Raw genomic sequence first — 27,807 nt, 5'->3', positions numbered from 1 at the left:
CTCCCAGAGTGGCGCTGATTGGCCGGCGGGACCACATGATGCGGAGCGAGACACTCCGCATCACGTGGTCCCGCCGGCCAATCAGCTGCCGCCAGTGCAGTGAATATTAAGTAGCCATGTGCGCGACTACTGTAGCTGGCTCTCCCCGCCTCCTCTCTGCCCCCCACTGAGCATGTGCAAACAGTCTAACGCGGCTATAGCCGCTCTAACGCCGTAGCATGCTGCACTTTCGGGAGAACGTGCAGCGTTACATGTAACGCAACGTGGGCTGTGTGAACAGCCCACTTGTGTTACATTGCTGTGCTTTGGGGGAGCGTTACAGGCGCACTAACGTGCGCCTGTAACGTCTTACTGTGTAAGCAGCCTTAAAGCATTCTATAAAGAATATTTATTTAAACAAAAAATTTTTAAAAACCTGTTGTTTTTCCTCTGTTTATTACTCAGCAATGGCAGCATTGATGGAGGAAGGCAAAGCCTCATCTGAGTCACCCTTTTTCCATTTTTTATGCTTTTCGAGGACTGGCAGCCTTTCTCATTAAGAAGTTGTTACTGGTGCTGTACGAAAGCAAATATTGATACAAATGTTTGTGATGGCTGGAAACAGAATGCAGTGAATCGGTCCATTCATATGAGGCACTTTACGATCTCCGGCCACCTTCTGTATGTCTATTCCAGGCGTCTGGTACCGGGGACAAGTCATCATGAGCCTTAAACAAATACAGTGGCATTCATGAGGCTGTAATGTTGTACGGATGTGCTCTCTGTCTTCACCCACCACTGCGCAAACTGAAAACTGCCATTTTATACCACCTACAAATGCTTCCAATTAACAGGACACCTGAAGTGAGAGGGATATGGAGGCTGCCATATTTAATTCCTGTTAAACAATAACAGTTCATATAATCTCCCCTTCTCCTTGTGCGTAATACAACCAACAATTCATATAATAAATACACTCTGAGATCAGAAATAGCTTCAAACGCAAATGTATTCTGTTTCACACATTAAAACATTGCATACAAGACTTGACCCCAAAGTATTGCACCAACCCCTTGGAATTGGAGACTGTCCCATACAACCGCCTGGCATCAAGTGGAAAATCCGTTCACCTCTACAAACGATCTTTGTGAGTTCCTTTATGTGCCCAGTGTTGCACCCTATATCATTAGCTGCATGTTAACAGTTCACTCCTAGTTGGTGACGTCACCACAGAGGCACAAGGCTTCTATGAAAGTTCACACTGCAGGTTAAAGGAATATCGATATATGGAGGTGAAGAAGTTCAATATACCCATGTTCTATATTATCCCCAAAAACTCATAAGAATCTTCACAATCCGCCAGGAAGACCGATAATATCGGCAAGGAGGGGCCTCTATAGAGAGTAGCCCAGTATGTTGAAAAAAAGCTAAAACCTCTGGTAGTCTCTCTGCCTTCGTACGTGAAGGACACTATGGAGGTGTTGAATAAGATTCAAGGGGTTGAAGTCCCTGATGAATGTCTATTGGTGTCTCTAGATGTTGAATCAGTGTTTACTTGAATACCGAGGTGGGATTATCTCCCGAAGTGGGATTAAAGGCAATTTCTTTTCTCTTGAAAAGATATTCCAAAGAAAATAAATATGGCAGCCTCCATAGGCCTCTCTATTCATCAAGTTTCCTTTAAGTACCTTTTATAGACAGCTGCTGGGCTATCACTACTTCTGCAGTGGGATGTGGCGGTTTTTGGTGTGCATCGCGACCAACCACTGGTGGAAATGAGCCCTGACTTTTCCCTTTCAGCTCAGATATCATTTAACCAGTTGAGGACCACAGGTTTATACCTGCCTAGTGACCAGGCCATTTTTTACAATTCAGCACTTCACCACTTTTTTTTTCTTTCTGTCAATCAAAAGTGTTTATTGGGATTAACAACAGTACAATAAAAAGTATACGGAAGATTACAACAGTGTACAATAAGCATTTCTAGATAATACATTTTATAACATTCAAGTATCGGATACGATATATCATGGTAGAGTGGTATAGATTATAAGGAGTCAAGGAAAGGGATTAAGTAAGATGTTTTACTTAAAGAGACACTGAAGCGAGAATAATTCTCGCTTCAGAGCTCATAGTTAGCAAAACGCCCGTGGCTAAACGGGGGTCCCTTCACCCCCAAACACCCCCCCCCCCGCAAAATCAACGACCAAATTGGTCGTAGATTTTGCTGCTCCTAGAGGCAGGGCTAACGACTGCCGCCCTGCCTCTAGTCGCGTCTATTAGCGGCGCATCGCCGCCTCTCTCCCGCCCCTCTCAGCGAAGGAAGACTGAGAGGGGCGGGGGAGAGGCGGAGATACGCACTGACAGACGCGCGTGGGGCAGGGCTGCGGCGGTTAGCCCTGCCTCAATCCGGAAGAGATCCCCGGCTGCACGGAGGGGATTTCGGGAGGGTAAGGGACCCCCGTTTAGCCGCGCGATAGCGGCGGTTTAGCAGGGGCACACATGCCCCTGCTAACTATGAGCTCTGAAGCGAGATTTATTGTCGCTTCAGAGTCTCTTTAAATAACTTAAGACATACTTTTATCTATCCAACTATCCCAGACTTTAATAAATTCGCCCGGACAGTTTCGGTGAGCATATATCAATTTTTTATACGGGAGGGATTGTTTAATTTTAGTTTTCCAGATTTCTAATGAGGGAGGAATAGGAGAGAGCCATCTAAAGGTTACACATTGTTTGGCCACAAATAAAGTTTCAGTTATAGCACTTTGCCAATTTAACGATTTATTGCTCCGCCATACAACTTACCCCCCAAATGAATTTTACCTCCTTTTCTTGCCACTAATGCAGCATTTTTTTGGTGGTTTCTGATAGCTGCTGCAATTTTTTTATTTTATTAATTTTCAATGATTTTTTTTTATAAATAATCCTTTTTTTCAATTTCCCTCCCTCCCCCTGAATTGGTAACCTCTCACAGGCATCAGCATCAGCCTATGAGAGGGATTACATTTTGAGCCAATCCTGGGGACAGTTGAGTGACAGGGGTGTCCCCTGTACAGCGCTGCTCTAGATCGCAGCGCTGTACAAATGTTTTTGTTTTTTTTCTAACAGCCTGCCAGCTCCGATCGCGGCTGGCAGGCTGATAATGGATCCCAGCTTTGTAACTCAGCAGGGAATGGGCATGCATGCGCGCGTGTGCATTCCCTGCTAATCCCTGCCTCCAGGACTTGACGCCAATTGGGATTAGGCGGTCCGGGCGGCGCCACCCTCCCACCGCCCTTCGGCGTTAGGCGATCTGGAGGAGGTTAATGTGATCACAATGAAACATCGCTACATGCGTTTAGATCAGTGATTACTTGCAGCGGGGGTTAATGCTGTCATCTGACTCTTAGTCTGCCATTTGTGTGATCAGCATAACCATAGATTTCCTACTAATATGATTGTTTCAGATCAAAAATAGGATGATTATTATTATTGTGTAAGGAATTATATAATACTGGCGAGTGATATGCTCAGATTTCTCATGGTAGCAATTTTGTAGCAAAATTGAAAATTAGGTGCCCATACACTTATCAATTTCCCAATTCCAGGGAGATACAGTCAATCTACTAAAAATTAATTCTCCCAAAATGTCTGATCGATCAATTTGACCAAAAGCATTGATTAGACAGGACAGAAGATATAGGTTGATTGGGGGCGGGGCGGAAGCATCAGTAGACTGCTGGCGTAGCGTTGTACTGCATCAATCGATTCTCAATATATTCCCTGCAGTGTGTGATATGTGTGGTATAGGATTCCTTTGGGGAATTGGGCTCTGGTTAATTCCGATAGTCCAGTCATATGAAAAAGTTACCCCTCTCAGCCTGCTTAATAATTAACTCTACTGTCAACAAAAGACAGTGGCATGTCTTTCATTTCCAAGGAACATCTGTGTACTGGGGTGTTTTTCAAACAAATATTTTTAGCGAAGCAGTATTTAGTTGTATGAAATTAAATCAAATGTGAGTACTGGCTGTGCAAAAATGTGGGTACCCTTGTAACTTTGCTGGTTTGAATGCATGAAACTGCTAATTAATGAGTGGCAACTTGGCACACCAAATCGTTAGGATTACTTTGTTAAAGTCATTGGGAATCAAGATAAAAAAAAATAGATACTTACCTGAGGTGAGAGAAGGTTCTGGATCCTAAAGAGCTTTCCCTCTCCTCTCCCGATGCCCGTTCCAGTGCAGGATCGCCCGTAGCAGCATTCCACAAATTTGGTCAAATGCTGCTGTCTCCGCTGCTGAACGGAGGTTTCGGAAGTCTTTGGGAGCCTGAGTGCTCTCCAAGACGGGCCGCTCCAGACTGCGCACGCACGAGCGCCCTCTCTCGTACCTGTGCAGAATGGAGCTGCACAGGTTCCCCACGGCGGGGAATTCAGGCGGGGAAACTAGCGCTGCACCGAGGACCCCAGGAGAGGAGAGGGAAGGCTCATGAGGACCCAGAGCCTTCCCTCTCCTTAGCTAAGTATCTGTTTTTTTTTGGGGGGGGGGGGGGGTTCATCTCAATTCCCAATGACTTTAAGCCTTGAACTTCATAGACAGGTGTGTCCAATCATGAGAAAAGGAATGTACCCTGAGGTACATCAAAAACAAGTAACACAGAAGGGGAAAGGGCGGCCTAACAGCCGTTTTACGGGGAACCCCCGCTTCTTCAGAGGCCAAAAGGTCCCTTTTGGCCTCTGAAGAAGCGGAGATCCCCCGTGAAATGGCTGTTAGGCTGCCCTTTCTCCTTTTCTGTTACTTGTTTTTGATGTAACTCACGGATTAAAACTAACTAGCATTAACCCATCGGTGCCCAGCTCTTTTCTACTTTTGCCTAAATAAGACAATGGGGTTGTTTCATTAATCTGCGCTGCTAAAGCAGCACAGGTTAGTGTGATAAGTGCGAGTTGTGCGCACGCTACGCGCGGTAGTGCAGCCTGCGCTGGTAACTTGCGCTCACATAACGGCCGCTCCACTTTTCCTGCCCTGAGCCCCGTCGGGTCCAGTGGCTTCATAGGACATGATCTCCGCACTTTGATTGGCCCAACAGGCTGCCGTAGAGGTCGCATGGTAACGTAGGGTCTACCACACTTGGTTGGTAGACTTTCATTGGCGTAGAGGTGGCCTAAGGTAAATCCCGGCCACCACAACCCATCAGTATGAAAGGGTGAGTTGTGAGTAATATGTGATATAGCCAGTAATGGGAGGATCTCTCAAAGCGGTTATTGGCGGAGCTGGGAAGAGAGAGGTGCTGAGAATAATGCATTTTATTTTTGGGCGGAATGCTTGGCAGTATCTGTCTGGTATCAGTACAATGCGTTTGTCACACAGTCAGTCCTCTGCAGTAATTGGTCAGCAGAAGAAAACAGAATTTGTGTCATCCGATGGAATTGCTAGAGCAAATAATTGCGAGGCAGAGATAAGGGGGTCAGATTTGCCCTGTACTATTTGCTGAGGGGTTAATGAGTGACCGCGTCCCCTCGTACCATCATTACATTTACGAAAACATAATGCGGTCGTGGCTGGAGGTTACTGCCACTGAAAAACCAAATACATTACATTAAAAAGGTATATGAAAGATATAAATGGAGATCATCCCCTTATAACAAAGCGCACCCCACCCCTGCAACCCCCCCCCCCGCCCCCTGCAAACCCCTTCCCCCATGCACCTTCATAAGTGTGGACTGAGAGTTCAATAATGCTTTAAAGTATTTCCTGAGTCACATTAATTATTTCAGTTGATTTTCAAACACCTCTAATTGTTCACTTGATGATGATTTTGAAAGATGATGGGCCAGCTTCTTAGAACATGAAGTCTATGGATCTCAATTTAAAGGACACCTGAAGTGAGAGGGATATGGAGGCTGCCATATGTATTTATTTAATTTTAAACAGTACCAGTTGTTTGGCAGTAGATTATAATCTGCTAATGACTACAGTGGGTTGCAAAAGTATTCGGCCCCCTTGAAGTTTTCCACATTTTGTCACATTACTGCCACAAACATGCATCAATTTGATTGGAATTCCACGTGAAAGACCAATACAAAGTGGCGTACACGTGAGAAGTGGATCGAAAATCATACATCATTCCAAACATTTTTTACAAATAAATAACTGCAAAGTGGTGTGCATAATTATTCAACCCCCTGAGTCAATACTTTGTAGAACCACCTTTTGCTGCAATTATAGCTGCCAGTCTTTTAGGGTATGTCTCTACCAGCTTTGCACATCTAGAGACTGAAATCCTTGCCCATTCTTCTTTGCAAAACAGCTCCAGCTCAGTCAGATTAAATGGACAGCGTTTGTGAACAGCAGTTTTCAGATCTTGCCACAGATTCTTGATTGGATTTAGATCTGGACTTTGACTGGGCCATTCTAACACATGGATATGTTTTGTTTTAAACCACTCCATTGTTGCCCTGGCTTTATGTTTAGGGTTATTGTCCTGATGGAAGGTGAACATCCGCCCCAGTCTCAAGTCTTTTGCAGTCTCCAAGAGGTTTTCAAGTTTGCCCTGTATTTGGCTCCATCCATTTTCCCATCAACTCTGACCAGCTTCCCTGTCCCTGCTGAAGAGATGCACCCCCCGAGCATGATGCTGCCACCACCATATTTGACAGTGGGGATGGTGTGTTCAGAGTGATGTGCAGTGTTAGTTTTCCGCCACACATAGCTTTTTGCATTTTGGCCAAAAAGTTCTATTTTGGTCTCATCTGACCAGAGTACCTTCTTCCACATGTTTGCTGTGTCCCCCACATAGCTTGTGGCAAACTGCAAACGGGACTTATTATGCTTTCTGTTAACAATGCCTTTCTTCTTGCCACTCTTCCATAAAGGCCAACTTTGTACAGTGCATGACTAATAGTTGTCCTATGGACAGAGTCTCCCACCTGAGCTGTAGATCTCTGCAGCTCGTCCAGAGTCACCATGGGCCTCTTGACTGCATTTCTGATCAGCGCTCTCCTTGTTCGGCCTGTGAGTTTAGGTGGATGGCCTTGTCTTGGTAGGTTTACAGTTGTGCCATACTCTTTCCATTTCTGAATGATCGCTTGAACAGTGCTCCGTGGGATGTTCAAGGCTTTGGAAATCTTTTTGTAGCCTAAGCCTGCTTTAAATTTCTCAATAACTTTATCCCTGACCTGTCTGGTGTGTTCTTTGGACTTCACGGTGTTGTTGCTCCCAATATTCTCTTAGAGAACCTCTGAGGCCGTCACAGAGCAGCTGTATTTGTACTGACATTAGATTACACACAGGTGTACTCTATTTAGTCATTAGCACTCATCAGGCAATGTATATAGGCAACTGACTGTACTCAGACCAAAGAGGGCCGAATAATTATGCACACACCACTTTGCAGTTATTGATTTGTAAAAAATGTTTGGAATCATGAATGATTTTCGTTCCACTTCTCATGTGTACACCACTTTGTATTGGTCTTTCATGTGGAATTCCAATAACATTGATTCATGTTTGTGGCAGTAATATGACAAAATGTGGAAAACTTCAAGGGGGCTGAATACTTTTGCAACCCACTGTATTGGACAGTCAACTGATTTGGTGTAATCCATTTGTAATTTTGTGTAATGTTTGCATAGTTTTGTGCCGATATTAATAATTAATAGCAAAGCCCCCCATACATGCTAATATCAACAAAATTGCCATGTATATTAACCACTTTAGCATTTAGGATGTAGCTCCTACGTCCAAATATGCATGCTGGATGTAGGAGCTACGTCCATGAAAAAACGGAGCCGCAGGTGTTCTCAGGGCCACAGTCGGGGTGTGTTGGAGTCGGAGCCACAGGGGTTCACAGTTGGGGTGTGTGGGTTGCCCGTTAGCTCGGAGATCAATGAATGGGAACGCAGTTCCCATTCATTGATCTAAGTCCCGTTAGAACGATCGCTGGCTTTTATGGAGAAGCCGCAATCGTTCTGTTACACATCCCCTCTTCACTTCCTGTAAGTACGCTTAGAGTAAGCCAAATAATTTTTTTTTTACTGTGGCCATCTTGTGGCCAAATAGTGAAACTACATCTACATACATTTTTTTTAAATGAACAGACATTTTTACATTTCAAATTAACCGTTTACTTCCCACACACCCAAAAATACTCAAATAAAATTTTTAATTTAAAAAAAAAAAAAAAAACATAAATAGTTACCCAAGGTTCTGAACTTTGTTAATATGCACGTCAAGAGGTTATATTGCTAATAGTTTTTAAATTATAAGCTTATAAATAGTGATGGATGCAAAACTGAAAAAATGCACCTTTATTTCCAAATAAAATATTGGCTCCATACATTGTTATAGGGACATAATTTAAATGGTGTAATAACTGGGACAAATGGGCAAATAAAATAGGTGGGTTTTAATTATGGTAGCATGTATTATTTTAAAGCTATAATGGTCAAAAATTGACAAATAATGCATTTTTTCAATTTTTTTGTTAATATTCCTGTTAAAATGCATTTAAAATAAAATAGTTCTTAGCAAAAATGTACTACCCAAAGAAAGTCTGATTGGTGGTGGAAAAAACAAGATATAGATCATTTCATTGTGATAATTAGTGATAAAGTTATTGGCGAATGAATGGGAGGTGAAAATTGCTCAGGTGTATAAGGTGAAAAAACACTTAAAGAGAATCTGTATTGTTAAAATCGCACAAAAGTAAACATACCAGTGCGTTAGGGGACATCTCCTATTACCCTCTGTCACAATTTCGCCGCTCCTCGCCGCATTAAAAGTGGTTAAAAACAGTTTTTAAAAGTTTGTTTATAAACAAACAAAATGGCCACCAAAACAGGAAGTAGGTTGATGTACAGTATGTCCACACATAGAAAATACATCCATACACAAGCAGGCTGTATACAGCCTTCCTTTTGGATCTCAAGAGATCATTTGTGTGTTTCTTCCCCCTGTTCTCATGCACTGAAGTTTCAGGCTGCTCGTTTCTTCCAGCAAACAGCTTTGCCCTTGTCTAATTCTTCAGTATGTGAAAGCCTAGCCAGCTCAGAGGACGATTTATCCAGCTTGTAAAAGATAAGAGAGAAGAGAGAAGCTGCTTTAATCCTAAATAATACACAGGCAGTGTGCAGAGAGGGGCCTGGAAGGGGGAGTTCATAGCAGAACCACAACACTGAAGAACTTGGCAGCCTTCCAGACACAGGCCGACAAGTCTGACAGGGGAAAGATACATTGATTTATTACAGAGACAGTGATAGTATAAAGTGCTGCAGTAAGCCAGAACACATTAGAATAGCTTTTTGAACTTGTAGGATGATAAAAAACAGGATGCAATTTTTGTTACGGAGTCTCTTTAAGGCTGAAGTGGTTAAAGGATACCAGCAGGGCCGGTTCTACACTTTTTGCTGAGGCAAACTTGTGAGGATGCCCCCTCCCACCCCCCTTACCGATTTGGAATGATCACACAGCACCCGACAATTTACTCTGCTTCTTTTAATGTTCTCACATGACATGCTGCAGCTCAACACAATAGCACCTTGGCTGGCTGTGAGTCTGTGACAAACACACTGCTCACCTTCAGCCACTCCATTCCTCCTCAGTCAGGACAGCAGTGCCACCTCCTCCCTTCTGCTGTGCACAGGGCCGGGCCGAGGCATAGGCTGGAGAGGCTCCAGCCTCAGGGCGCAGTGTAGGAGGGGGAGCACAATTCATTCAGCTCTCATTCCTAATTGTGTTTGAAGCAGAAAGAAACAAGAAAAGGAGATACATGGAAGTGACTACAAGCCAGATAACTAGAGATTAAGGTGTTGGGGGCCCTGGGGTGCCTCTTAGTCTAAGAGCAATCAGTGTGTGACGGCTGGGGTGGGAGGGATGGAGGGGCGCACTTTGGTGTCTCAGCCTTGGGTGCTGGAGGGCCTTGTCCCGGCTCTGGCTGTGCAAGTCAAATGAAATACTGCTGCTCTCCTGCCTCCCCCTCCTCACTCACTGTCAGACTCCTCACACAGCACAAAAAGCTGCTCTTCCCCAACAATGTCCTCATTGCCTCTCTCTCCTCTCGCTTCTCCTCCTACTCTGACTGCATGCTGTTAGTGTAAACACAGTACAAAACATGCTGCTCCTGTAATCTTTGCACCTGATGCAAGTGTTTCACCTTGCTTCATGAGAGAACTGGCCCTGGATACCAGAGCCGAAGCACATATGAGAAACGGGGGGAGCAGGCGCTTCTGGCTGATTAGCTATGCGGAATCCCCCCCCCCCCCCCATTCCGCAGTGATGCATCTGTCTGCGCTAAAGATGTTGCCACCCGTGATAGATTTCATGGAGAGGAAAGATTTTACAATGGAAAAAGACTGACTAAATAATTTGTAAATGAATATTGTAAACAATAAGCAGTTTTATTCCTTATGTTATAAGGGAGCCATGAGCTGTAACTATACAACATTTATTGCGTAATGTGTACCAACTAAAGACACACAGCTTTAAATAACCCCCCCCTCCCCCCATCATAAAAACAAATGCAAGCACAATACATAGAGGTCTCTAGCACAGATGCCGGTTTGACATATCTATTGGTGTCAGTAATGATAGTGTAAGGGGATTACCCCAGAGGCGGGCTTTATTCAACAGCCCACTGGGTTGAGCTGGCATCTGTCAAACTTCCAATCATTTGGATGCCAGCAATTGCATTGCCACTATACACATCTTGGGCCTGAAGAATGCTATAAGTCCTGGAATAGGAGTGCACTCCCACCAGTGACTTTTTTGCGCTAGAGGTCTCTATGCATTGCGCTTGCATTTGTTTTTATGATAGTAGGTTTTTTTTAATTTATAGCTGTGTGTCTTTAGTTGGTACAGATTACTCAATACATTCTGTATATTTATAGCTCATGGCTCCCTTATAACTTTATTCACATAATTGTATTTTGTTAAGGTGAGACGTGTAATAGTAGTAGGATATAGGTTGATATCCCGTTTCTATCCTCTTTGTTGTAATGTATTCCTTATGTTATTCTCACTACAGTTCCTCTTTAACTTTGTATTTGTCAGCCAAGCTATTTGTCTGTATCATATTCTCACTGAGATTCTAAATTCTGGACACGAGGCTTTGTTCATGCTTGTAACATGTGCAAGGACGTGATTACGCACACGCTGTTTCCAATGCGCACTGTGCATGGCGAGTTGTGGTATAACATGGACCACAGTGGCCACAATGCAATAGATCTCGGGGACAAATAACATACGCCATCCACAGAAATGTTCTGAGGTGCGCCATCCACAGGAGTGCATCCTGTACTGTGAACAGGAGCGTAACAATAGACCCTGCAAGGGATGCATCTGCAGGGGGGCCCAGAAGCCACAGGGGGCCCCAACCTGAGAGACTGACAACTAAGGCAAGGAGAGATAAAACTTTCTTCTGCTCTGCCCTATTCACTGGGGTCCCCATCCAAAGTTTTGCAGAGGGGCCCAGTGATTTCTAGTTACGCCCCTGACTGTGAACAGTAGTGCTTCAGCGGAGTGAACTGTACATTTAAAATAACTCATCCGTGGAAATTTCAAGCATGTATTCAAAGCTAAATTGAATTGAAAAACTGATGTGGCTTTGTTATCTGCAAGACACCACAAGGAAGTGGACACACAGTGCCGTTTGTAAGCAAAGGCATTCCAGGCACTGGCCCAGAGCATCTTTTCTTCTTGTGGTGCCACACTAGCCTCTGCTGATGATCAATACGATCAACGTCAGAAGCTCTTCTTTCCCTCTCTCCCCTGACATCAATAGTAGTGTGCTCTGCTGTGTGCTGCTGTGCATGCAGACCACCCCCCCCGGGCAAAAATACCCATAATAAATTATACATGTTCTAGTAAAGTATTGTATTTTCCATCAGATTATTCAGATCTTATTGCATGAAATAGAAAGAACTGATCATTGTGGTTTGCTTGGATTTTTTTCATAGATATGATCATATGTGGTGGAGATATGATCACAAGTTGGATTGTTTAGTGGTGTAGATTAACCAATTAAGCCTTTTGGATGTAGCTGCTACGTTCAAAAGGCTGCTGCTGCGCGCTCCCGTGCCGCCGCCTGTTAGCCCGGAGATCAATGAATGGGAACGCAGTTGTAATGCTGGGGGGTCATACTTTCTGGCCACCCAGCGCAACAAGGCTAAGAGCTGGATAATGGAAGAGGCTACACAGGCTGCCCAGAGCAACTGCAGCTCTGGGCTTCCGATATCGCTACAAATAAAACACAATGGCAGCGTAGTGCCATCAGAGAAGTGTGATTCAAAACATCAACTGCCCAATCAAAAAGCTTGACCTTAAACAGAGTGCAAACTATCTGATCAGCCCAGGTAGAAAATGCTGAAGCCTGAAAATCTGGATTTGACAAGAATCTAACCAAATCTGGTATAAATTTGCTTGCTGTTTCACAGTCAAGCTTTTCAAATCTTTCAAAAGACAGGGAACCATAACACACGGTGTTAGAAGCCTCCTCCATGTGATTTTGTGTTTGGCCCATCATAATGTAATGCTGGGGGGGGGGTCATACTTTCTGACCACCCAGCGCAACAAGGCTAAGAGCTGGATAATGGAAGAGGTTACACAGGCTGCCCAGAGCAACTGCAGCTCTGGGCTTCCGATATCGATACAAATAAAACACAATGGCAGCGCAGTGCGATGTTGCGCTGCCTTAGTTCGCACTGTGCTGCCTTAGCGATAGCAAGCATTCAGACAGGTACAAGACAGGACTATAGATTGGAATGTAACTAGTAGCAACCACAGCTCACAATCACGTCCACAGAAGCAGCGCAAGCAGGCTAACAACAATCACCAGCAAGCATCCACACAGACAAAACTACAGGAAAGAACGTAACTAATAGCAACTGCAGCCTATAGTTACGTTCCCAAAAACTAGAGTAGCAGGAATACTACCAGTCACCAACGTGGTGAATATATATATTAGCAAGTCTGCATATATATTTATCAAGAACTAGCTAAAGCACAAGTAATAAGGTCGCATTGAACTACAATAACAGAACTATACAGAGTAACAAGCGCCCAGCAGACCAGCATAGTGACCACTATTACGGGCGGGGTATGAAATGGGAGGCAGACTTTTATGCTGGCATCAGCCAATAGATGCAGGTATGCAACTCTCCACACAGCTGAATGGTAATCACTCAATCCTGAGCTGGCTTGATTACCATTTGCTAGCTGGCTGTGAATGCAAAGGACTCCCATAAGAAATACATGCAGTATTATGTAACAACATGCATGCAGGAGATCCAGGGCTATCTGGCCGCAGCTCAGCTGCAACAAGCAATTGGTGGAATGATGACAGCATCCTGAGCTGCCCAGAACTGCAGAGCGATTTGCAAATGACAACCGAATGCAAGCAGATAAGCCAGAACTGTCCGTTTGCAGCTCCACTGCAATGGACAGAATACGCTACAGGAGGGATACTTACAGCAGTGAGAAGCCTATGAGATCTTCTATGAGAAGCCGCGATCTTTCTGAAGTAAAAAAAAAAAATTCACATCTTCCCTTCACTTCCTGTAAGCATGATCGCTCGCTTACAGGATGAAAAAAAAATGACTGAGGCCATCTTGTGGCCAAATAGTAAAACTACATCTACATACAATTTTTTAATAAACAGACATACAATAACATTTATAAATTAACTGTTTACCTCCCACACTCTCTAAAAAATACCCAAATAAAATTTTTTAATGAAGAAAAAAAAAGGTAAGTTAAAAGAAAAACATAAATAGTTACCTAAGAGTCTGAACTTAATATGCATGTCAAGAAGGTATAGTACTATTATTTTTTTTAATTATAAGCTTGTAAATAGTGATGGACGCAAAACTGAAAAAAATGCACTTTCTGATAGGGACATCATTTAAATGGTGTAATAACTAGGACAAATGGGCAAATAAAATATGTGGGTTTTAATTATGGTAGCAAGTATTATTTTAAAGCTATAATGTCCGAAAACTGAGAAATAATGCATTTTTTCAATTTTTTTCTTAATATTCCAGTTAAAATGCATTTAGAAAAAATAATTCTTAGCAAAATGTACCACCCAAAGAAAGCCGAATTGGTTACGGAAAAAACAAGATATAGATCAATTAATTGTGATAAGTAATGATAAAGTTATTGGCAAATGAATGGGAGGTGAAAATTGCTCTGACTCATAAGGTGAAAAAACACTGAAGGCTGAAGTAGTTACCGGTAAATACAAACTTTTCTTACAATCAGAATGATCTTATTGAACATATGATTGTTCACTTAAAATTGTACCTTTCATGGGCGGGGTTCTTTCGCGAATGAGGAAAAAAATAAAAAGTGGTTTATGCATAAACTATTGAACATCCTTCTAAAATAGTGTAAAAAGTTTTTTTTAAAAATGAATGGTTTAATTAATACAATTTGTTAGCCGTGGTGTTTTTTTTTACTTTCTTTTCACAAACATAACTCCTGCCTTAGTAGTTTTCAGTGGTATAACCCACTTCTAGCAGGAATCGAGGTTATAGCCCTAATTAAGCCCCGTCTACACGGGGAGATGTTGGGGAGATGTTGTGGCGATCGGCGGCCTCTTGCGCGTCCCCGCGCGTGCCCGCCGCGTCCCCGCTCGCCGCATTCGATTGCCCGCTCGTCCCCGCCGGCGCCGCTTATCTCCCGCACGATTCCCTGCCATTGTTCCCTCGCGGGGATCGAGCAGGGAATCGGCGGTGCGGAGATCCGTCCTGTCGGATTTTATCAATCGAGCCGCATTAGCGGCTCGATTGATAAGGAGCATCGCGGCCGCATCTACGCGTGTAGATGCGGCTTAAAGGCTGAGCTCCTGAGCTGCTGAATATGTGTTTACATTGTTGCTAGGCAACCAGACCCCAGGTTCAGAGACTCATTTGTGAAAAAGAGTCATAAGCTGCTGGGAGAATGATTCAGTCCCATCTATACCATATGATTCTTTGTCAGATTCAATTTAATTTGATTTGACTCATTGATTTGATTCAACCTGACATGTCCGATTCATGATTTGATTCAAATTGAATCGAATCATGAATCGGACATGTCAGATTGACTCAAATCAATGAATCAAATCAAATTGATTTCTTTTTTACAAACGAATCTCTGCACAGCCTCTGGTTGCCTAGCAACAATGTAAACACATATTCAGCAGCTCAACTGAGCTCAGCCATTAGGACTATAAGGGAGATTCCTGCTAGAAGTGGGTTATAGGCAGGAGTTATGGTTGTGAAAAGAAAGTAAAGAAAAAACACCCCTAACAAATGGATTACCCTCCCAGTCCTTCATATGTCACTGTTTACAATACATTATATTGATGAAACCATTCATTTTTTACAAAAACTTTTGACACTATTTTAGAAGGATGTTTAATTAGTTTATGCATTAACCACTTTTTATTTTTTTCCTCATTCGCGGAAGAACCCCTTTAAGTACCCGAGAACCATAATTCGCCAGATCACTACAAGCTGTCCAGTCTGCGAGGGCTCAATGAACTCCCTCTCTAATTGTGCTTTATTCACCATCAGACCATGATGTGTGACGCTGCAATTAATCTGTCATTAATATATTTGCTTCTTCATTCTGAAAGGTGCTGTGGAGCCACTAGTCTTCTCTGAGGTCATGAGCGCCCTGTGGTGTCACATGGTGTTTCGGGCTGTCCCCATCTCCTGCACCGAGTACTTGCAGTGGTTCCAGTTTTATAATACCATTAGATTATAAGCGTCGTAAATGTGACTAATGGGATCAAAGGTTGTGTCGCGTGAAATGATGTCAACACCCGTATACCAGGCACGGCAAACTTACACACCAGATTATGAGAGGAAAATGGATTTAGGAAATGGTACTTTCCATCTTTAATAGTGAAATCCAGCAGCATCCCCTTCTAGCTTATAAAGCCATACAGCTTCCTAGGTGGGCTTTGTTCATGTGTCAGGAAAAAAAAGGTTTCCAAATACTGATCTCTATTCTACGTTTCTATATTAGTAAAGTATAATCTCGTTATAATAAACTCTGATATAAGAAAACTTTGGGTATAGTGAGCTAAATGTCCATTTCCCAGCCAAGCCGCATTATATGTATATTATTATTGATTTATAAAGCGCCAACATATTCCGTGACGCTGTACAAAGTAAGAAACGAACATGGGGTGCATAATAATACAGACAATAGTGTACACCAATATACAAAATACATACAGTACATGACTTCCGGTCCACCGCATGCCGCACCGATCCAGTGTGAAAGGGCCCTAAAGCAAAACAAAAGTAAGAGGTATATGGAGGCTGCAATATTTATTTCCTTTAAAACAATGCACATTGCCTGGCTGTCCTGCTGGTCCTCTGCCTCTAATATGTTTAGCCAAAGCCCCTGAACAAGCATGCAGAACAGGTGCTCTGGCTGAGGTGTGACTGGATCAGCTGCATGCTTGTTTCAGATGTGGGATTCAGACATTACTGCAGCCAAAGATTAGCAGGACAGTCGGGGAACTGGTATTGTTTAAAAGAAAATAAGTATGGCAGCCTCCATATAACTCTCACTTCTTCAGGATCCCTTTATAGCAAACCTGAAATGGGAAGGGGGGCGTAAGATACTTTATTCAGTAGTTGTAAGCCTGAATGGTCCAGAGGTTTCCCGGATCACCACAGAGTCCAGCATTCCAGCCCACAGTCCCTCTACATCTTCTGGCCACGCCTCCAGCCGTGGACAAGAGAATCCGGACTGGGCATGAGCAAGTAAGGTCTGGGCATGCCCAGTAGAATGAAGCTGCTCGTGAGGTGGCATGGCTTATTTCCTCTATGCACAATCGCTTCACTATACTGGGCATGCCCAGACATTACTTGTGGATCACAAGTCCAGACATGATGGCCACAATGGTATAGAGGCATCATGGGTTATAGGAGGAACCCGGAAGCCTTTGGACCATCCAAAGGCTTCCCACTACAAAGGTAAGTATCTTTTTTTCCCCAACTCCCTATAGAATTTGTATAAACTACAGTGTTGTCAATTCATTTCTTTAATTATTGACATAAATTAGGTTTTTTAGCTCATTCGATCAGCAGGACTGCCAGGTAACTGGTATTGTTTAACAGGACCAGTGCTGCAATAGAGGCAAAGGGGGCTATTGCCCCACGGCTGCCGACCCTGCCAAATGCTGCTCGCACTGCTCCCTGGGGCCCATGTGTGTGAAGCAGCAGCAGTAGTTACTCACCTCTCCCAGCAGGTGGCAGCTGCACAGTCCGAGCACTTTAGCCATGCTGTCTGACTCCGTCTCTATGACCCGGCACATGTTTAAACATAATAGTACTCCAAATTCAAACAGACGAAAAAACAGGGTTTTCTATGAACCAATATTCTCTTATTTATTCTTCATTCATAATCTCTTCAAATTGCGGATAAGACGTGTAGATAAAACACCAGACCTCCAATTCACATAAAAAGACTGCCTGACACATGTTTCACGGCCAAAAGCCGCTTCCTCAGAGGCACACTCTATACAAACATCCTTGGGCCTATGGCAAGCAACACCGCAATCTGAAGTCTAAAGAGAAGCTGCGATCAGCAACGATCCCATGTATGTATGGGCTGCAAGAGACATTTGAGACATGTTTAAACATAACACATGTCCAGTGTTCTCCCCAGGCTCTTTTAGCCGGGTGCTCCACCCGGCTAAATTTGGTGACCACCCGGCTGTCATCGGCTCACCTCTTCACCTCCTCCTATGCTGTAAGCAGAGTTGTCCTGCATTTTCATCTCGGCCTTCCCCGGCTACTTTTTCATGCCACCCGGCTACTATTTCATGCCACCCGGCTGGAAAAAAATTCTGGGGAGAACACTGCATGTCGGGTCATAGAGAAGGAGGAGGACAGCGTGGCTAGAATGCCCGAACTGTGCAGCCGCTGTCTCCTGGGAGTAACTACTTCTGCTGCTTCACACACACAAGGGCCCTGGGGAGCATTTAGGTAATGGCCGTGGGGGAAGGGAACAGAGGGGTGTTTGGCCAGGGGGCTTCAGTTTGTCCCAGGGCTCTGGAGCCCCTTAAACTGGCCCTGTTTTTTTAACAGGAAATAAATATGGCAGCCTCCATACCTCTCTCACTTCAGGGGTACTTTAATTACAAAAACAGTTGTCCAGCCTACTTTTAAGCCAGCTGTTTTTCACCAAACAGTGACTCTGCTCTACAGGGAGTGCAGAATTATTAGGCAAATGAGTATTTTTACCACATCATCCTCTTTATGCATGTTGTCTTACTCCAAGCTGTATAGACTTGAAAGCCTACTACCAATTAAGCATATTAGGTGATGTGCATCTCTGTAATGAGAAGGGGTGTGGCCTAATGACATCAACACCCTATATCAGGTGTGCATAATTATTAGGCAACTGCCTTTCCTTTGGCAAAATGGGTCAAAAGAAGGACTTGACAGGCTCAGAAAAGTCAAAAATAGTGAGATATCTTGCAAAGGGATGCAGCACTCTTAAAATTGCAAAGCTTCTGAAGCGTGATCATCGAACAATCAAGCGTTTCATTCAAAATAGTCAACAGGGTCGCAAGAAGCGTGTGGAAAAACCAAGGCGCAAAATAACTGCCCATGAACTGAGAAAAGTCAAGCGTGCAGCTGCCAAGATGCCACTTGCCACCAGTTTGGCCATATTTCAGAGCTGCAACATCACTGGAGTGCCCAAAAGCACAAGGTGTGCAATACTCAGAGACATGGCCAAGGTAAGAAAGGCTGAAAGACGACCACCACTGAACAAGACACACAAGCTGAAACGTCAAGACTGGGCCAAGAAATATCTCAAGACTGATTTTTCTAAGGTTTTATGGACTGATGAAATGAGAGTGAGTCTTGATGGGCCAGATGGATGGGCCCGTGGCTGGATTGGTAAAGGGCAGAGAGCTCCAGTCCGACTCAGACACCAGCAAGGTGGAGGTGGAGTACTAGTTTGGGCTGGTATCATCAAAGATGAGCTTGTGGGGCCTTTTCGGGTTGAGGATGGAGTCAAGCTCAACTCCCAGGCCTACTGCCAATTTCTGGAAGACACCTTCTTCAAGCAGTGGTACAGGAAGAAGTCTGCATCCTTCAAGAAAAACATGATTTTCATGCAGGGCAATGCTCCATCACATGCGTCCAAGTACTCCACAGCGTGGCTGGCAAGAAAGGGTATAAAAGAAGAAAAACTAATGACATGGCCTCCTTGTTCACCTGATCTGAACCCCATTGAGAATCTGTGGTCCATCATAAAATGTAAGATTTACAAGGAGGGAAAAGAGTACACCTCTCTGAACAGTGTCTGGGAGGCTGTGGTTGCTGCTGCACGCAATGTTGATGGTGAACAGATCAAAACACTGACAGAATCCATGGATGGCAGGCTTTTGAGTGTCCTTGCAAAGAAAGGTGGCTATATTGGTCACTGATTTGTTTTTGTTTTGTTTTTCAATGTCAGAAATGTATATTTGTGAATGTTGAGATGTTATATTGGTTTCACTGGTAAAAATAAATAATTGAAATGGGTATATATTTGTTTTTTGTTAAGTTGCCTAATAATTATGCACAGTAATAGTCACCTGCACACACAGATATCCCCCTAAAATAGCAAACTAAAAACAAACTAAAAACTACTTTCAAAAATATTCAGCTTTGATATTAATGAATTTTTTGGGTTCTTTGAGAACATGGTTGTTGTTCAATAATAAAATTATTTCTCAAAAATACCACTTGCCTAATAATTCTGCACTCCCTGTAGATTATGTTTAGCAGGACATTTCTGTTCCCAGGGTCCTTCTCTCTGATAAAAACCCGGCTTACTATTACCAAAGCAAACTGGTGGCGACCATGTGATGGTTCTCAGCATGTTATCCACATATAGGTGTGAAGATAAAGATTTGGTTAGCACTTTCTTAGATTTGGTTAGCACTATCTTCCTCTGTTGTCACTTGTAGAACATGAGGAATAAATCAATATGACTGCTCTGATATCAGGAATGACTGTGGTTGTTGTTCTTCCCATTGTCACTTGAGCTGAATGTTTCATTTGATCATTGAGAACAGGAATGAGTGGAATTGCAAACCATTCGGCAGAGGTTTGGTGAAATTGTACCACTAAAGGTACGTACACACAAGTGATAATTGTTGGCCTAAACAGCCAATAACAACCTTTTCAGCCAACAATTGTTCTGTGTGTACATCAGCCATGGCATTGATTGATCCTGCTCATGGGCCGTTATGGATCCATCGTGCCAGATCTTTAATGACCTCCAACGCCCAAGTAGGATGGATCGCAACGTTATTTCCACCCATAGGAATCCACTCCATCGTTCACTGCCGTTGTCCTTATACACCCCTCCATAGCAACAGGGTGCATCAATAGCCTAAAGGCTAGGGCTGTATCTGTACAGCATCAGTCTCCGAACTGTCACCCGAGGGATTTTTTCCCAATCTCCGACAGGTGAAAATTATCGCATGTGTGCACTTAGCTTAAATGAAGAATAAAGGCTGGTACACTCATTCAATTTTGGCTGGCCAAAGATTGGCCAATTTTACGAAAGCAGGAAATCTGGGTGACAAGCGGATGATGTACAATTTAGGTGTCCCAAAGGGCCACTATCAGCTATTAGGCAGCCAAAGCAGAAAGTGGGTGCATGATAATGATCGCTTTGAAAAATACAACGTTATACCAGTAGTTTTTGAAATTTTTATTGTTTAGAAAATATAGCTTTTGACATTTTTAATGTTTCATGTTTACAAAACTATTCAGTTTTGAAAATTATGGTTTTGAAATGTATCATTTTGAACATTTATAAGATTAGGAAGGGAGGCGTGCATGAGAAAAGGGAGCCGTGAAAAAAGGGCCCGGCTGGATAGCGAAATATGATAACGATAAACCTCATTGTCAAACTTGGTTAACGATAAATACCATTGTTAAAACAGATAGGAAATAATAATGAAAATATATTAACGTTAAAAATCGTTACGTAATTCAACAATACAGCTTAACCCAACCCTACTCTCACACAGAACCCTCCCCTGTTGGTGCCTAAAACTAACCACTCCCCTGGTGGCGCCTAACCCTAACCCCCCCTCCCCGGTGGTGCCTAACCCTAACCACTCCCCCACCCCCATGGTGCCTAACCCTAACCCCCCCCGGTAGTGCCTAACCCTAACCACCTCCCCGGTGGTGCCTAACCCTAACTCCCCCGGTGGTGCCTAACCCTAATCACCACCCGGGTGGTGCCTGTCTAACCCTAACCACCCCCCTGGTGTTGCCTAAAACTAACTGCCACCCCGGTGGTGCCTAACCCTAACCACTCCCCCTGGTGTTGCCTAAAACTAACTGCCACCCGGGTGGTGCCTAACCCTAACCACCCCCCTGGTGGTGCCTAACCCTAACCACCCCCCTGGTGTTGCCTAAAACTAACTGCCACCCGGGTGGTGCCTAACCCTAACCACTCCCTCTGTAGAAACACCCTTTTCCACATAGAAACTATAATATCTTTGATAACGTAAAATCTGTACATACAAACAAAATAATATGATATAAACTATAACGTTGCAAGCTTCTAAAATGATATTGTTGTTGTTAACGATATGCATTGCGGCACCCTTTTTTCTGTTTTTTCGGCGTATTAACGATAATTGCATTAAAGTCTATGGCGGCGCCCTTTTCGTCCACCCTCAGCCGACGCCCTTTTTTACTGCTATCGAAGGAAGGGTTTTAGGGTTAGGCACCAGGAAGGGTAGTTTTAGGATTAGGTGTCAGGAAGGGGGAGTTTAGGGTTAGGTGTAAGGAAAGGGGGTTTAGGGTGAGGCATCAGGAAAGGGGGGTTCAAGGTTAGGGATCAAGAAGGGAGGTTTTAGCGTTAGGCGTCAGGAGGGGGGAGTGTCCTGTGTGACAGTAGGGTTAGGTTAAGTTGTAGTAAAATATTGATAATATATAGCAATATTTTATTATGATAATTTATATTATTTACACTTTAAAAATGAAGAATATCGTCAGATATTAACAATAATTTTATTAATGAAAACGGGTGTCATTTTACCACCTCCATGTAGTATAAGGGTCAACAGATATAGAATAATGTGCAGGAAGCTCTCATACTACATGGAGGTGGTAATTATCCAACCTTTTTTGGTAAGTGAGATCTTCCATCCCTCTGATTAATTTAGTTGCCTGTCTTTGTACCCGTTATAGAAGGCCAATGTCCTTCTTATAATGTGGTGCCCACATATAGCTGTATCCCATCCTCCAGAAGTGGCCTCACAAGTGATTTATACAGAGGGAGCAGTATACCAGCATCTTGTGGTTTTATTTCCCATTTTATGCATCCCAGAATATTATTTAGCTGCTGCTGCTGCTGCTTGGCATTGTGTATGGATACTTAACCACTTAACGACCGCCTAACACCGACAGGCGTCGGCAGGTCGAAGTGGTGTTACCATGGAAACTAACGAGCGGCCGTTCCATGTCAGTTCACGGAGGGTGTCTCCGTGAACACCCTGCGAGCCTCCGATCGCGGCCCGCAGGCTAAATGTAAACACGCGGGGAAGAAATCCCCGCTGTTTACATCATACGGCACTGCTGCGCACCAGCGCCGTAAAGGAGATCAGCGATCCACGGCCTCTGATTGGCCGGGGATCGCCGGCATCTGATAGGCTGAAGCCTATCAGAGGCGGCGCAGGACGGATCGCCGTCCTGTGCCGCCCATAGGAAGGAGGGGAGGGAGGGAAGGGGAAGGAGGCGGAAACTCACTGCGGAGAAGGGCTTTGAGGAGCCCCCCCCCCCCCGCTGAACGAAAATAGCCGGCGGCGATCAGACCCCCCCAGCAGGACATCCCCCTTGTGGGGAAAAAAGGGGGGAAGTCTGGTCGCCCTGGCTGCTTGCTGATCTGTGCTGTGGGCTGGAGAGCCCACGCAGCACAGATCTGCGCAAACAAGCCCAGTCCTTAAGTGGTTAATATAGATAGTCAACCAATCACTACATCACTCTCTGTAGCTGGTCACCATACAATTCTCTTCTCACATAATAACATTCCCTGTCATTGATATATATTCCGGAAATGACCCGGCCACCAGTGAGTCGCAACCTGATTGGTTAAAAAATAAGTTGTCATAGTGTCTATTAATGTCACATTTCCTCTTCTGATCTGCAGAAATTATTGCTGTGGAAGCAACAAACCCAGGCGTGCTCAGCAATGGCGTTGGCTCCTTTTGCGCCATTTGTGGGGACCGAGCGACTGGAAAACACTACGGGGCTTCAAGCTGTGACGGCTGCAAAGGGTTTTTTCGAAGAAGCGTACGAAAGAATCATGTATATGCCTGCAGGTAATCTATACATGAATGACTGCTTTGCTTTTGCTTATGTTCCTTGGTTAGCAATGCTCAAACATGCCAATGTTAGTTCTGATTAGCTAGAAGCTTTTTTTTAGGTTTCTGAAATGACCTAATCCATTAGTTCACAGCTCCCCAGTAACTGACTGCTGCCTGCTCATGTCCAGTCTGTCAGAAGACCCTCCCTTTCATCATCAGTTAGACATGATGGGGGAAAATGATTTGAACAGGGAGTGATTCCGGCTGTAACATCTTTAGGTGGCCATACACTGGCAGCCAGATTGAGGCTAGTTACACACCAGGACGTTGCGTTTAGGGGACGTTATAGGGCACATAACGTGCCCCTAACGCAACGGCTGGTGCTCTCTCGTGTGGACGTCAGAGTGAGCCGCGTGGTGCAGCTCACTCTGGCGTCCATGATGCCGTGATGCGTACTCTTGGACGGATGCGGCATCACGTGGTTCCGCCCGGCCAATCGCCGCACAGAGCGGCCGCTCCAGGAAGTAAAAACTGCACGTCACTGAGTGCAGTGAATATTAATTAGCCATGTGCCCGGCCGCTCTCCCCTACTCCCCAACATGACTGAGCATGTCCAAACAGTCTAACGCGGCTTAGCCGCGTAGAACGCACAGCATGCAGCACTTTGCTGCGTTACAATGTAACGCAACGTGGGCAGTGTGAACAGCCCACTTGTGTTACATTGCTGTGCGTTGGGGGAGCGTTACAGGCTGCACTAACGTGCGCCTGTAACGTCCCTGTGTGCAAGAAGCCTTAATGATCAAATTTGGTCCGAGAGGGATCTATTACTGCCACACAATAGATTTGAGCATGAGATATTAAAAATCTATCTAACCTCTATTGGCCGTTGATCTCCCACCACCCCCTGACCACCGCCAAACTGTTCAGAGTACTCAACTGGTTCAATCGATTTCAGTCAAACTCAAAAATCAAACATTCAATCAATTGGGCCGCTCTCGGTATCGATTGTTTAGCATCTTCGATCAAAGTGATTGAATCGGCAGGATATTGATGGAAAAAGTCAATAAGTGTATGGCTGCCTTTACTGACTGACATTCTATCATGGCTGACTGGGTGAAGGGGACTGAGCAGGCAGCTGGAACTTGCTGGGGAAATGAGAAGGATCAACAGGTATCTTCCTTTATTATAAGGCAACCTGTTTACAAATCTTTATTTTTTTTATACATAATGTGTGTAAAACAATCTTTTTTTAAAAGCAATTCATGAACTTGCAAATTCCAATAATTCCTCAGCATTTCACTACTGATGATATCTATGCCCAACTAGAATCTCTCCGGTACACAAACCACACAAATGGGTTGATTCCCAAAGCTTACTTTTATCACCAGTAAGGCCGGATCCACACTATGCGCGCTTTTGTGAGCGCTTGCGTTTGATTAGCGCTTGCTGAGCGCTTGTTAAAAAAATCGCTCCCATTCACTTTGATTAAAATTGTGGTAAAAATCGCAGAGATCGCGTGTTTTTTTTGCGTACGCGATCCCGGAAATACCGCGATTTTAATGAAAGTGAATGGGGGAGCGATTTTTTTTTTACAAACGCTTAGCAAGCGCTAATGAAACGCAAGCGCTCACAAAAGGGCTTATAGTGTGGATCTGGCCTTAGAATAAAGGTACCCATACATTATGCTATTTTGGCAGCCGATCAACCAAGACACCGTTCTCTCTATGATCGAATCTGATAGGAGAATTATCTGTTGGCTGCTATAATGCACAGGCCGATTCCCGATCGATTTCAGCATGAAATATTTCAGGAATTGGCCTTACGACGTCGCCTCGTTGTGTCCGACCGCGTCTCACCAAATGCATTGGTGCCCATGCATTAATACTTCATACTATACTTCATAATATACTATACTTCATAATATAGACATATGGCAATGGTAGGGATTAGATTGTGAGCTCCTTTGAGGGACAGTTAGTGACAAGATATATATATATATACTGTACAGCGCTGCGTAATATGTCGGCGCTATATAAATACGAAATAATAATAATAATAATAATCACACATGCGCCCCATGTGCAATATGTGGTGAGCCAATGAAGAAGAGTGTGGACCCAGCGGTGGACACTTGGGGGACAGCATGACATACAGGGGCATAACAATAGACCCTGCAAGGGATGCAGCCACAGGGGGGCCCAGAAGCCACAGGGGACCCCATCCTGAGAGACTGACAACTAAGGGCAAGGAGAGAAAAAAACTTTCTGCTTTCTGCACAATTGTCCTAATGACTGCATATGCTCAGCCACTGATAATAAATCATGCAAAGGCTGGGAGCACACTCATCTGTTTGCTTTCTGTATGCGCTTTCTGCACACTTTGGCCTCGATTCATAAAGCATTCCCGCATTCGGAAATGCAGAAAACCGCTCACTTTACCGACCACACAGCAAAATATGTATTCATAAAGGCTTTTTCCGCATGAAAAGCCGACATTCGCGAGCAGAGTGATCAATCACCGCCTTGCGCGGTGATTATCATAGCAAAAGTAACAAATGTCAATTCATAAAGATTAGAGGTAGCGGTATGCGGACGGGTATTACCGCTACCTCTGATGTGGCGAGAAGCATGCGGAATACAGTGCAGTGAATGGGACAGACCTCCCAAGCAGCTGCAGAGAGAACACCGCACGGAGGGACTCCGCCTGCTTCCCCTGTTTCCGCATGTCTCCCGACAGCCTAACGCCTGCCTACAGCGGAATATCTCCGCACGCCTGTCACAAGTAGCAAAATTTTTATGAATTACCACCCTGAAGGCGGAAATACCGACAGCGGTGTTTCCCCGCTCGACGTTACCTTCCCGACAGCACTTTTATGAATCGAGGCCCATGGGCTTGATTCACTAAACCGTGATAACTCAAATATCACACCTTATCAAAGTCAACACGCCTTATCAGAGTAGCACAGTGAGCGCTACGAACCTGCAGAGGGGCTCAGGGCAGGACGAGTTTGGGCAGGGCAGGCATAAGTTTGTAGTGCTCGCTATGCTACTCTGATAAGGTGTGTTAACTTTGATAAGGTGTGTTATCTTTGATAAGGTGTGATATTTGAGTTGTCATGGTTTAGTGAATCAAGCCCCATGTGTTTCTGTATGTGTGAAAACATGCATGTTTTATCACAGAAGCTAATGTAATTGATAGAGAAAATGCCTGCAGTGCTTCACTGCTGCCTGTTTTATCTGAATGGGGAAAACACATTAGAATGTGCACTAGCCAATTGAATAACATTAGTTCTCAGTTTACCTGTGCAGAAAGCGAGGGGGGAGGGGGGTGCAGCCAAAGTTACAAAGTATTAATGCACAGGCATTGGGGGGTCCATCTAATTTTGGGGGACGTGGTGGGGGGTTTCCTTCATGTTCATTGTTTGCGATTATTTATTGCAATTATTTGCGATTATTAGTGCACCCGATCAAACACGTCAGCTCAAGATTTTCCAGCATTTACAATGGATACATGAGACCAATTTCGGACAAGCTCTTGGCAGCACCGATTTTCATCCGATTCAATAATAATTATCGAATCGGATGGTCGATTGGCTGGCAGGCTGAGAGAGTGAATGCATAATGTAACGATTGTGGAATTATCTCCGTGGTCCTGACACTGCGGAAGTCCTCCACAAGCGTATAAAACGACAGAACCCAGCTTTGGTGCAATGCACCTGTAGAGAGAAAGTGAGCACAGAGACAGAATGTATGTGTGTCCACCAATCTAGTTGCCACCCGGCTACGGTGAACACACAACAGCGGAAACCAAGTGAGAACGCAATCGCAAGAGTGGCGATTGCCAACAGTGACTCAAGACCGAGTAAGACAGAGCACAAGTGTAGCAAGAAAGACACAGCAAATAACAATGATCAGAACGCCAAGGAAAATAACAAACGCACTTGCTAACTGCAGTCACCGCACGAAAAGCGCAACAGCGACAAAGCACGCTAATGGTGCGGTCTCCGCACGAAAAGCGCAACAGAGACAAAACACGCCAACCCTAACTAACCAATGTAACACGAAAATGAATAGAGAACGCAAACGCTTACTAAACGGTTACCTCACCGAGCCTACAGTAAGCGTTCGTTCCAGACAAGACAGACAGAAGGAGTAACCAGTAGCAACCGCAGCTCTGGCCTACACTCCCAGACAGAGTACAGAAGGAACCACCGCCACTACTGCTAGGCCGGATGCGATCCAGACAGACAGACAGATGGAGCAACCAGTAGCAACCGCTGCTCTGGCTTGCACCCCTAAGACAGAGTACAGAAGGAACCACCGCCACTACCGCTAAGGCGAATACGATCCCAACAGACAGAACGATTTCCTGTCGACCGCCGCTGGCGACAAGACAATCGCAACAGATAGACAGTACAAGGCAATACAGATAATACAACCTGACTACGCTAGAAGGAATGCTAGTGCAGTCCCAAGGAATTACTCTAAGATAATCTTAGCAAACAATTAGCAAAGG

The 27,807-nt window shown here is 44.3% G+C and overlaps 1 protein-coding gene across 2 annotated transcripts in view; it reads left to right on the top strand.

The window, feature by feature from the left end:
• LOC137538776 (hepatocyte nuclear factor 4-beta-like) overlaps positions 1-27,807 on the top strand; it is a 74,409-nt gene that overhangs the window by 10,903 nt on the left and 35,699 nt on the right. For both annotated transcript variants that reach the window (XM_068261090.1, XM_068261089.1), the window contains exon 2: positions 23,136-23,307. In XM_068261090.1, coding sequence (XP_068117191.1) covers positions 23,136-23,307 — 172 coding nt within the window. The remainder of the gene's footprint in view (positions 1-23,135; positions 23,308-27,807) is intronic.

Source organism: Hyperolius riggenbachi, chromosome 11 (genome assembly GCF_040937935.1).
Source record: "Hyperolius riggenbachi isolate aHypRig1 chromosome 11, aHypRig1.pri, whole genome shotgun sequence".
Lineage (NCBI taxonomy): Eukaryota > Metazoa > Chordata > Amphibia > Anura > Hyperoliidae > Hyperolius > Hyperolius riggenbachi.
Note: the sequence above shows the minus strand (reverse complement) of the source record. Positions and strands in the feature narration are given on the sequence as shown.